The sequence below is a fragment of the Oncorhynchus masou genome, chromosome 30 (assembly GCF_036934945.1).
Source record: "Oncorhynchus masou masou isolate Uvic2021 chromosome 30, UVic_Omas_1.1, whole genome shotgun sequence".
In the NCBI taxonomy this organism is placed as follows: Eukaryota; Metazoa; Chordata; class Actinopteri; order Salmoniformes; family Salmonidae; genus Oncorhynchus; species Oncorhynchus masou.
This window is the reverse complement of record NC_088241.1, coordinates 14373091-14385558: the sequence shown is the minus strand read 5'-3', so window position 1 is coordinate 14385558 and position 12468 is coordinate 14373091. Positions and strand designations below refer to the sequence as shown.

Genomic DNA, 12468 nt, shown 5'->3' with positions numbered 1-12468 from the left:
AACACCCACAAATTACTATCTTTATTTCTCCAGGTAGGTTGTTCCACAACACCCACAAATTACTATCTTTATTTCTCCAGGTAGGTTGTTCCACAACATCCACAAATTACTATCTTTATTTCTCCAGGTAGGTTGGGAGTAAAAAGAAAAACCCATTGTCTTTTACAATAGCAAACTGTCTGGCAAGTATCAACTTGGTCACAAACTTTGCGGCCCACTAATGGTTCCTACCTATTCTACAGTCTACGCTACAAATATTTTGTCTTTCAGAAAAGTATACAGCATGTGAACAAATCAAGACTTAGGTCAAGCTGTGGGAAGTTAAGAGACAAGAAGTAGCAGTCAGTTCCACTTCCCCTCATATGATTGCAAAGTTGTGCTTCCACTAACCAGGAATACATTTTACTACAGAACTAAAAGGAAAGTTCCTATTTTACTGTTTTAACACCACCTACTCAGCTGTGTAGAGTGGTATGTTGGAATGACCAACAAAGTAATTAAGTACGTTAGTTAGTTAGTTAGTTAGTTAGTTATTTAACCACCTATCACAAAATACTTCAACAATGACAGTACTGTATTTTGAGTTTATTCTTCACGTGTTTGTTGAGATGAACTCCTGTAGTGTGGTTAGACAGTTAAGTGAGCGACACCACGATGATAACTGGGAGGTGACTAAGTTCTGAAATTTTAAATGGGAAATGAGTAAGTGTTGAGGTTAAAATTGGTATGAAAGCTTGAGTTCTGCTTATCATTTCACATTTCACAGTCTACTATACAGACATACCACACAGGACAAGCAGGTAAGGGAGACACTGTGTTGTGATAATGCTGAATTTGTGAGGCTCTAGTAATGCTTTCCAAAGTATTGGTGGATGGTTATGAAAAACTATGTTTAATGTATAAGGTTGGACACACCCGTGTCTACCCAAGATAGTCAACAGTTACTGTAGCTTTAAAGCTACTTTTGGTTCCCTCTAACTATATGTTATGCTAAACTTTACCCAAAATGTTTATGGAAATGATACATCAAATGAAATCATATGTATTTATCCTCTTGGATTTCAGGCATATCTCAGTCCTCTTGATATTAATAGATTGTTTGATTATTCTTTCCGAATGCCTGGTTGGTTGTGTCATGTCTTTACTATCATTAACTGAAGACTGATAGTTTTTATCAAAGATTCTCTGTAATTAGTTACTACGTGATCAACTGATTAATCACGTAACTAATTAACTAGGAAGTCGGGGCACCAAGGAGAAATATTCAGATTATTTTATCTGATCAATTAGTCTTCGAATTAATTAATTATTTACTTTATCTCACGTTAGTCTCATTCCAAACGTCGTAAATTGTTGGTTATCTGCACGAACCCAGTCTTCACTATGAGTCATACATGCATCAATTGTCTTAAATCATTTATTTATTACTAACTAAGTAATTCATAGAAATGCATAAACAAACAAACAAACAAGGTACATGTAATGATAGGAGAATGTGCCCTAGTGAGCTAAACTGGAAGAAGTCACTACAAAGTGATAATTATAACAATTGAATTGCTAATCCTTTGCACATGAACGCTCACTCATTCAGAAACAATTGCAATCAATATATATATTTACGCTCACCAGTCTTGATCGCTGGTGAAAAGTGAAAAGTATTTTGTAGAATTGTCTGTCTCTCTCCCTCTCTCTATCGGTTGTGGTTAGAGGGGATTGTTCAGAGTGACATTGGTTATAGAATGGATGTTTCGGTGGTTGTCGTTCTTCGCGTTCAATGATGCCGAATTCCTAGCTGCAGACTAGTAATCAATATCAAAGACTTGTTCTTATTCTGTCGGTATCGATAGTCTAAGAGTTTAACCACGTGGTATGGTTAAAAGATTCAGCAATGGTCTACAACCTTTGCCCTCCTAATGGAGAAAAACATGGTCTGCAACCTTTAGCCATCTTGTAATTGAGGTAAGCTTGGTCTGCTGATCGAAAACCCGAGTGGGGATTTTATCTGGAATGGCAGAAAAGACTGTCCCAGGATGTCTGACCCTAACTGGGCTCAGGGACGGTCTTCTGATTTAGTTCAAATCCAATTCCCTTTTTGAGTTTTCCTTCATTAAACAGTCCAAAATCACATTGTAAAATAGTGTAAACAGTATCATACTCACTCATTCATCTATACAACAATTAGATGTAAACCTCATATCTGAGTCTATTACATAAACAGTGTTATGGTAATGTGGCCACACCATCTTCCATGAGCTTCCCCAAGTTGTGACAGACGGACCAGTTCGTAGCTGGATTCTTCACCGATCTTTTATACTTTCTCCGGAACATGAAATTTGTTCGTACCTCAAGTTCTGTGAGGTGGAAGGATTTCCTTTGTCCTCTATGAAAACTTACTCTCTCTAGGGAGAGGGGGATGGGTTTGCTATACCCAAAGAGGCCAACATCATGACAGTTGTTTTGATCTTTTTTTTCAGTGTGCTTAGGTACCTTATTTTACGTAAATAAATTACCAGATATTTACCAAGAAATTACATGGTTAAATGGAAATGACACAGTTCTAACCTATGAATTACGTGTTTCTTTTGGATGCATTCAATCTTCTTTTTGCCACTTAGTCTGTAATGGAATTTCCCAGGATTTTACAGTATTGTCACACAGATATTTGTCCTTCTTCCTTTCTCAGGTACTGTTTCATCAATGATGAAAACAACTTGCCCTCAATTGAAACACGCCCTGTATCACTCCTGGTCCGCAGCTGCAGACCTGTACACAACAAACACCAGGCAGGGCTGGAGAAACCGATCAGTCCTCTTGATCATCTGTCTCACCTTCAGTCTCATCCTGAGCTCCTTCCTCCTCCTCTACCTGCTCTATGTCCTGCAGTACGGCCTGATGGTGGCTGCTGGGATAGCAGGCTCCTGTTGGGTGGCAGTGGGGGCCTCTCTGTTCCTCTCTAAGAGGGTGCGGTGCTTTGGGGTTCTGTTTGTGCTGTCTTGTGGGATGAGGCAGGGCCGGAATGTTCTCATCACCGCCGGGACAGGTTTGGTGGTTCTCAAGAACGTCCAGAACACGCTGGAGAACATCACAGGGCTCAGTAGGAGTATGGTGTGCAACCTGAAGGCCAAGAGGGTGTCCATCGACATCACGCCGCTCTGTAACTACGTCAAGATGTTGAGATGGGTTGGCGACGTACTCCGAGCGTTCACAGACTTCGGGGTGGCGGAATTGGTTTCTGATCTGGAGGTCACGTCCAGAGGAGACTCTGAGAAGTTGAGGGAGAGGCTGGTTGAAGCTGAGAGGACTCTAAATGGAACTGCAAAGAGCGTCTGGGCCGCAGTGGACACTCTGTCCTCTATAAGTCAGAGACTTTTCCCTGCCTTCAGTTTCCTCCTGCTGATGGGCTTCACAGTGCTGCACTTGAGGAGATATTGCCACAACAAGAAATATGAAAACGTGTACATAACCAGGACATTCATACATTTTGATGAGAAGCAGAAGGCAGAAGGAAGGCCTCCAGTGCTCCCCCTCACACCGAAGGAGGCTAGACGCTACATCACCATCCCTTCCCCTCGACTCAGGGCCACGGAAGGGAAAGCCATACTGAAATTCAGTTTCCCAGTGTTCACCCATTGTCTAGCCTGGGTCTTGTTCATAGGTGTTGATGTACTCATGTTCTGGTTTGTTGAGGTCATCAGAACGCGACTTCATGAGCTAGAGCCATTTCATGTTCCTTTGATTATGAACATAAAAGTAAGTATCTATGTTAGTAAAGCACACAACAAGATACAGTCTTAATTAATTCAATACAATCTAGCCACTAGGCTATAACCTTGTTGCTCTACTGAACAATTGTTGTTTCAGGAAGACATGACCATTATTGGTGTCCCCATTTCAGAGGAGATCAACAGGAGGGATTTTTCCTACCAGGTGTTCATCTTTGAGAAGAGTTGCCTTCCTAAACCTAGATTAGTACTCTATGACTCCATCCTGCCTCTGGTTGTGTTACTAGCTGCCCTTCTCAGCATGTCCCTGATGTCTGCCAAGCTCACACAGATCAGGCTCGTGGTGTGTGAGCAGTTCTTCTCCACCAATGCTGAGGAGAGGGTGGAGTTTCTGCATGCTAAGATCCTGAAGAAGAGATCAAGAAAGGAAGGGAACTGGAAAGCTGAGGAAAGCAGTCTGAGATCCATCATCAAGAAGGTCTGTATAATCCAGAGATCATTGATAAACATTGATGGAGACTTTAGAATGGTATAATACTGTATATTACATAGATGTTCTTACGTGGCCTACAGTACTGCACATTGTCATAATTTGTCCCAGGGAAAAAGTGCAGATTAATTTCTCAGTACAACAATAGATCCAGTATATGTAAGTTACGAAACTACTGTTTGATTAATCCATACTTTCTTCATCAGCCAGATTTCTGGTGTCCAATACTCTACAGACCACAGGAGTATGTCAACGTTCAGCAAGCAAGCTAGACTTTCTGCTGCCACAGGAAGAAGTGAGACACACTTTCTTTGTTGAAAAGGTGAAATGTGTGTTATGAAACACGTTACATTATATAACAACTCAAATCTAGACTAATGACATGTTGTCATTGTAAATACATACAGTATTTCAGTTTGTTAATTCATGTACCTGTATAAAAAATAAGGTTAAAAAAACATGTAATAATAATAATAATAATAAAGTTTAAATGATGGTTACCAAGGTTTCCAAGCAACTTTTTGAAGCAATCTAATGTGAGATGAAAATCGTTCAAACATTGAATAATTGGTACAAAATTACACTTAATTTTAATGAATAAAAACACCTCAAAAACAGCAATCAATCCCAGTAACTGAGATATAAACGCCTTGTATCTCTATGTCATGTCTTTAACTTCTGCATTTTCTTCGTTGTTACCATGCCCATGGAGCTTGGATGATCATAAGTGCACAGGGTAATTGTCTGCAATGAGAACACAAAGCTCTGCAAAACATGATATCTGTTTCAGTTGTTTAATGTCGATCAAAAACGACAGGAACAGTTGTGCTGACATCATCACGCAAACCAGACCTTCCCTAAATGTGCACGCCACTATTCAGTTCCCATCATGCACTTGCTGTTTAGTCACACCCCATTAGCATTATATCCAGATGCCACAATGCTCCTCTACCACAGTGATTGTAGTGGGTCCTGACAGTGACACATTCCCCTGACAGTCAGTCAGGAGACGTACCCCTCTAAGCTCCTGTAACGTTGAAATATGACGTTACATTTACCAGATTATTTCGTGTCAAGGTATTTACAGTGGGGTTCGAAATTATTGGCTACCTTTTTTAAGATGAACAAAAATGACTGCTTAAAATAAATCATTCAAATTCTGAGCTATATTGTATACTCCAAACATTTGGGAAATTATATTATTTATACTAATACAATCTCTGAGAGAAGGATTTTGTTTAATTAACAAGTAATATATATTTTTTCTCAAACATTTAGGGGTAAAAAATTTTGACACCCCTGTTTTCAATAGCTTTTAATATCTCATCTTGCGAGAATAATGGCACTGAGCTTTTTCAAAGACAAATATGAGTTGGAGAACACATTGGGAGGGATCTTAAACCATTTCTCAATACAGAATCCTTCCAGATACGTGCTCCTATGGACTGCACGAATTAATTCAAACCACAGGTTTTCAATGGGTTTCAAGTCCGGAAACTGAGATGACCATTGCAAAATTTGGATTTTTCAAAATAAATAATAGAATTTCCCATTTTTTTGAGTGTACAATACAGCTCACTATTTCAATTATTTATTGAAAACATGTGGTTTGAATTGAAGAGGGCAGTCCATAAGTGCATACTAAGGATCCAAAAGGATTCTGTATGGAGGACGTTTCTAAGATTGCTCCCAATGTGTTCTCCAACTCATAAAACATTTTAGAAAAAGGCTCAGTGCCGTTATTGAAAGGTATTGAAAACCGGGGTGTCAATCATTTTGACCCCTACCTTTTCTCTTCAGCAATTGCATTATTATAAAATAATATAATTTTCTAACATTTGGGGTGAATACAATATAGCTCAGTATATTCATTATTTATTTTTGCTCATCCAAATTAAGGGCGTCAATAATGTCGGACCCCACTGTATATGAAGATAAAGGATAATGTGAAAAATGTTGCCTAATACCAGAATTGGACATGTCATTGCTTAATTGTGCTAGGCAGGTCAACTCAGTAAAGTGCAGTGTGAGTGTTTGAAAGAAAATATATACTTATTTTAACCCAGTTCTATTACTGAGAGAAGGCACAGTGAAAGAGAAGGCAGAGTGACAGAGAAGGCACAGAGATGAGTGGGCTGACTGTGACTCACACACTGCTGCCACTGACCCGTAACGTTCCCTCTGATAAACTCACATTATGTCTGCAGAGCCCTAGCGGCTCAGTACCACGCCAGCATGTCAGCATGCCCAGTAGGAGACAATCCCAATGTGTAGTCTGATGCTGTGTGACAACAGAACTGGGCCTTTTTTTACATAGGCCAGGATGCAATCCAGCGCTGCACTACCGACAATTTCCACAGCGTTTGTGAAGCTCGCATTCATGGTAAATGCTACGAATGGCATATGATCATTTCCAATTGAAAGCTGTTTTCAAGTGGAAATTAGCTTTCAATGTAAAACACTGTGCGCTTCTAGACAACCTGCATTTGATGGTATCCCGGCCATAGTTTAACACGGAGGTAAGGGTAGACTCTCGTCCAATATGCCAGATACAAACATAACAAAGACATATTGTTGGAAGTTATGTGTTGAAATGGGTATCACCATCATCATCAAATATAACTACGCAAGTGTTTATTTCACATAGAAATAACATAATAGATTTTATGCAATTGCATAAATTGTACTAAATAGTTTAGAAACATAAACATTGAAATAAATCATTCTCTCTACTACTTTTCTGACATTTCACATTCTTAAAAAAAGTGGTGATCCTAATTCCCCTAAAACAGGGAATTTTACTAGGATTAAATGTCAGGAACCGAGTTGAAATGTATTTGGCTAAGGTGTATGTAAACTTCCGACTTCAATTGTGTGTATATATATATATATATATATATATATATATATATATATATATATATATATATATATATATATATATATATATATATATATATTACTGAGTGTACAAAACTTTAGGAACACCTTCTCTTTCCATGATAGACTGACCAACAGTGGCATGTGTTCATGGATGCCAAGGGAAGCCAGGCTTTCCAAAATATTTGACCAATAAAAACATTTAAATTATAAAATATTGTATCTTTTGTCTCTTCCTGTGTTTTCATAATCCCTGGGTTTTTCAGTCAATTCGCAAGTGGCTGAATCTCACCAGAAAAATCACACGAGTGAGGAAAACAGTGTTGTCTGGACCAAAAGAGTATCACATGTTGCCGCTGTACCATTTGATTGATTGATGCCAGCAAATATTTAGCCTTCCTTGATAAACAAATGATAAAATTATTTTCCAATCATTTGTTGAGCTGAGCTCAACTGTGGGTTGTCCTGGTGTAGCAAAACGCCCCCCAAGGGAGGCCTGTTTGGATTTGGCTTCAGACCAATCAAATAATTTCCTTTGCAAAACGCCATCTTCTGAAAAACGTGTCTGTTTCTGCTCTGCTTGTGTTGATGTCCTGCAGTATATTGCTTCCTAAATCAGCCCTTTCATAAACCATGGATGGAGATGGGGATTTGGACTTGAGGTTAGGGATTCTCTTTATAAATTGGGTAGTTTGAGCCTTGAATGATGATAAGCTGAAAGCCGTGGTATATCACACAGTATACCATTGGTTATGACAAAATATTTATTGTTACTGCTCTAATTACATTGGTAACTAGTTTATAATAGCAAAAAGGCTGTAAGGTTCTGTATTTATTTTCTTAGTCAACCTTGTGTTCTGTTTCGTTGTTCTTGAACGTAGCCCTGTTTATTTGTGTTCATTCTTTTTGTGCCTTTGTGAGGTATTGTTTGTTTTGACTACAAAGCATTTTCCTCTCTTTGTGAGAACCCATTATAGCCTTCGGTCCTAGTTTTGATTCACTTGCCTGTTTGCCTACCTGTGTATGACCATTGCCTGCCTGTGACCACGATTCCTGCCTTCTGTGAAATAAACACCTGCCGTGCTCTGCGCGTGAATCTTCACCTTATTCTCCCTGAGTGTTCATTGAAGAATACCTCACCTAAAAACGGAATGGATTTAGCGGAGATACAGCGGGGCCTAACCCAGCAGAGGAGCTTGTGGAGGAAATCTGCCATCCTCTCCACCAGCCTATCCCTACTCCTCCGATGCCAGGTATCGTAACCCATTGCCCTCCTTCATTCATATCCATGCCTGGAAAATATGACGGTTCACCTGGGAAATGTCAGGGATTTCTGATGCAATGCAGCAAATACATTGAGCACAACCCCACTAACTTCGCCACCAAGAAGAGCAGGATTGATTTTGTTGTCTCTACTCACAGGCAAAGCCCTGGATTTGGCCACCACTATTTGATCACTCTCCTTCCGGTCGTCCTATAGGAGACCTCCTCATAGAACTTCACAAGGATTCAGTTCAGCTGCCAGTAGGCCCTCGAGTTCCTCACAATGGCTGCAAGGAGTGGATGGAGTGAGGCTGCTTCAGGCGGAGCTGGCCTGTAGAGGTGACCTTCAGGATTTAAATCAATACATTCGTATGTCCATCTCCATTGACCACCTCATCTCCGACCGCCGAAAAACTCTGCCACCCAGGAACCTGAAACCTTTTCTTTCCATGATTCCGTCATCCCGTCTGAGTCTTCCAGAGCCCATGCAGTTGGGCCAAGCTCTTCTCCCGTGTATCAAACGTCAAAGGCTGATCCAAGAAGGGCTCTGCCTATACTGTGGAGGGAAAGATCATCTACTCAGCCATTGCCCTGTTCGTCCCCAACGGAGACATGAGAAGGGTCCCTCCGCTGCCATGCAGGTAGGCGTGTCCATATTTCTAAATATCTCCCAGAAGAAATTCTCCATCCCAGTATAGATAACCGTGAAGGGGTTACCAAGTACGTAGAAGGCTTGATAGATTCGGAAGTAGCAGGTAATTTTATCGATCACCAGCTAGTACAAGAGCTTGATATTGATCTAACACCTGTCACCCCTCCCGAAACTCCCCATCCCGGATCCGGGATTGTGACTAAGCCTCAGGCTCATTAGCATAACGCAACGTTAACGATTTCTGAAAATCGCAAATAAAATTAAAATAATGCGTTTGCTCTCAAGCTTAGCCTTTTCTTAACAACACTGTCATCTCAGATTTTCAAAATATGCTTTTGAACCATAGAAATTGACTAATTTGTGTAAGAGTATGCAAAGCTAGCATAGCATTTTGTGTAGCATGTAGCACGCAACATTTTCACAAAAGCCAGATAACCAAATAAATAAAATCATTTACCTTTGAAGAGCTTCTGATGTTTTCAATGAGGAGACTCCCAGCCACATACCAAATGCGCAGTGTTTCCTGAAAGCGTCTGTGTGTAGGAGAAATCGTTCCGTTTTCTACATTGCGCCTGGCTACCGAAACGAACCGAAAATGCAGTCACCTACAACGTGAAACTTTTTCCGGATTAACTACATAATATCGACCGAAACATGGCAAACGTTGTTTGGAATCAATCCTCAAGGTGTTTTTTCACATATCTCTTCATTGACATGCAGTTCGTGGAAGCTTGCTTCTCTCTCTGTGCCCCATGGAAAAATACTGGCAGGTGACTTTTGCGCACCAATTTCGCGCAGGACACCGGGCGGACACGTGGTAAATGTGGTCTCTTATGGTCAATCTTCCAACGATCTGCCTACAAATACGTCACAATGCTGCAGACACCTTGGGGAAATGACAGAAAGGGCAGACTCATTCCTCTTGCGTTCGCAGCCATATAAGGAGATCATGAAAGACAGAGCCTCAAAAATCCTTGTCATTTCCTGGATGCCAAGTCATCTTGGTTTTGCCTGAAGCTCACGTTAAAGGGCACGCACAGAGAAGATATTTGTATTTCTGGACACGTCAGAGTGTTTTCTTTCGAACAGTAGCAATTATATGCATAGTCGAGCATCTTTTTGTGACAAAATATCTTGTTTAAAACGGGAACGTTTTTCTTCCAAAAATGAAATAGCGCCACCATAAGTGTAAGAGGTTAAGGATTAACACCCTTGACGGGCAGCCATTGGGCACAGGCTTCATTACACACCTGACACAGAGCGTCACCCTCCAGATTGGAGTCTTCCACACCGAAACCATTCAACTCATGGAACTCTCATCCCCCAAACAGCCACTCATCCTCGGACACCCCTGGCTTTGTCATCACGACCCTGCCACCTTGTGGCGACAATGTGAACTACTGTCCTGGTCTTCTAACAGCTTCACCAGTTGTCTCAGCCTACCCTGCAGAGCCACCACCATTGAGGCCTCTGCCTCTGCAGTGCCACCAGGGTGGTGGCTCTGCAGGGTAGGCTGAGACAACTGGTGAAGCTGGTAGAAGATCAGGACAGTACTATCTGAATACGCCCAGTGCAGCAATGTCTTCAGCAAAATCAAGGCCTCCACTCTGCCATCACATCGCCCAGGGGACTGTTCTATTGACTTACTCCCTGGAGTGTCCCCACTGAAGGGCTGTGTTTACCCCCTATCTATCCCGGAAAATGAGGCAATGGAGAACTACATTGATGAAACACTTAAACGGTTTCATTCATCCTTCTTCCCCAGCTGCGTCCAGCTTCTTCTTCATTGTAAAACAGGACGGTGGTCTCCGTCCATGTATTGATTACCATTCCCTGAATGACGTCACGGCCAAGAACCTCTTCCTCTGATCCCAGCGACCCTTGAACAAGTGGGCCATGCCAACATCTATACAAAACTCGACCTGCAAAGTGCATATAACCTTGTCCCTATACTTGAAGGCGATGAATGGAAGACGGCCTTTATCAAAGCACGAGGGCACTATGAATACCTGGTCATGCCCTACGGCCTTACTAACGCCCCCGCTGTCTTCCAATCCTTTATGAACAGGATTTGCCTGGGTATGATCAACCGCTTTCTCATCGTCCACATTGATGACATCCTGATATAGTCCAACTCCCTGAAGGAACACATAGAGCATGTGTAAAGCTTCTTCAACAGCTCCTTGACCATAACCTTTATGTGAAGACTGAAAAGAGCACCTTCCATGCAACCTCTGTAAACTTCCCCGGTTTCGTACTGACACCTGGAGGGGTCAGCATGGATGAGAACAAAGTCCCCACCGTCAATAACTGGCCCAAACCCACCACGGTTAAGGAACTCCAACATTTCATTGGGTTCTCCAACTACTATCGCCGGTTCATTCAGAACTTCAGTTCTACTGCCGCTCCCCTCACTGCCCTTACCAGCCAAAAGACCCAGACCCTTCAATGGACTGATACTGCCCTGACTGCTTTCAACAACTTGAAACGCCTCTTCACCTCAGCTCCTGTCCTTTGCCAACCTGATACGGCCCTTCCTTTCACCCTGGAGGTGGATGCCTCTGAAGTAGGATTAGGAGCCATACTGTCTCAGCGGGTGGGAACACCTCCAAAATTACATCCCTGTGCCTTCTTCTCCAGGAAGTTATCCTCCGCTGAGAGGAATTACGATGTGGGGAACAGAGAACTACTCGCCATCAAGCTGGCCCTCAAGGAGTGGCGCCACTGGTTGGAGGGTGCACAACATCCCTTTCTCATCATAACAGATCATCGTAATCTGGAATATATCAGAAGGGCCAAGAGGTTAAACTCCAGACAAGCCCGCTGGGCTCTTCTTCACATGCTTCCATTTTCATGTTACTTACATCCCTGGAAAGAAAAATGTAAAATCTGATGCTGTCTCCCGTCAGTTTGACCTTCCGACCAGTAATTCAGACCCTACATCCATTTTTCATTCCTCTTGCATTATGGGACCGGTACAGTGGGAGGTTCACTCTGCCATACAAGAAGCCCTAACCTCAGACCCAGCTCCTCCTGAGACACCAGCTGGGAGGAGTTACATACCAGCAGCTGTTAGACCACAACTGATACAATGGTGTCACACGTCCTTGGAGTCAGGACATCCAGGCATTACACGAACCACCGAACTTCTAGCCCGTAAGTTCTGGTGGTCCTCACTGGCATCCGATGTAAGGGATTACGTACTCTCCTGTCCAGTCTGTGCCCAAACCAAAAGCCCTCGTCATCTCCCTTCCGGTAAGCTTCAACCTTTGCCAATCCCACACAGACCCTGGTCCCACATAGCTGTTGACATCCTCAGACCTTCCTGAATCCTATGTTAATACCACCATCCTTGTCATAGTATACCATTTTTCAAAAATGTGTCGTCTTCCTCATTTACCTAACACCATGGAATTGGCTGAGTATATGTTCCAGCAAGTGTTCCATCTGTATGGGATTCC

At 42.0% G+C, this 12468-nt stretch overlaps 1 protein-coding gene across 2 annotated transcripts; it reads left to right on the top strand.

The window, feature by feature from the left end:
• Positions 1 to 676: 676 nt before the first annotated feature.
• LOC135523084 (dendritic cell-specific transmembrane protein) lies at positions 677 to 4691 on the top strand. 2 transcript variants are annotated; one of them, XM_064949813.1, is made up of 4 exons: positions 677 to 800; positions 2684 to 3750; positions 3862 to 4200; positions 4423 to 4691. In XM_064949813.1, the coding sequence occupies exons 2-4, from the start codon at positions 2698 to 2700 to the stop codon at positions 4528 to 4530; spliced, it is 1500 nt and encodes a 499-aa protein (XP_064805885.1). In that variant the 5' UTR covers positions 677 to 800; positions 2684 to 2697; the 3' UTR covers positions 4531 to 4691. The 2 variants fall into 2 exon arrangements, with proteins under 2 accessions (XP_064805885.1, XP_064805886.1); XM_064949814.1 differs by having other exon boundaries at positions 679 to 800; positions 4419 to 4691.
• Positions 4692 to 12468: the final 7777 nt, after the last annotated feature.

Excerpts from the sequence above, each read along its gene's own strand:
- LOC135523084 (XM_064949813.1), top strand. The coding sequence starts at position 2,698 with ATGATGAAAACAACTTGCCCTCAATTGAAACACGCCCTGTATCACTCC. Across the intron at positions 3,751-3,861 it reads CTTTGATTATGAACATAAAA|GAAGACATGACCATTATTGG; the intron begins GTAAGTATCTAT and ends TTGTTGTTTCAG. Across the intron at positions 4,201-4,422 it reads TGAGATCCATCATCAAGAAG|ATTTCTGGTGTCCAATACTC; the intron begins GTCTGTATAATC and ends TTCATCAGCCAG.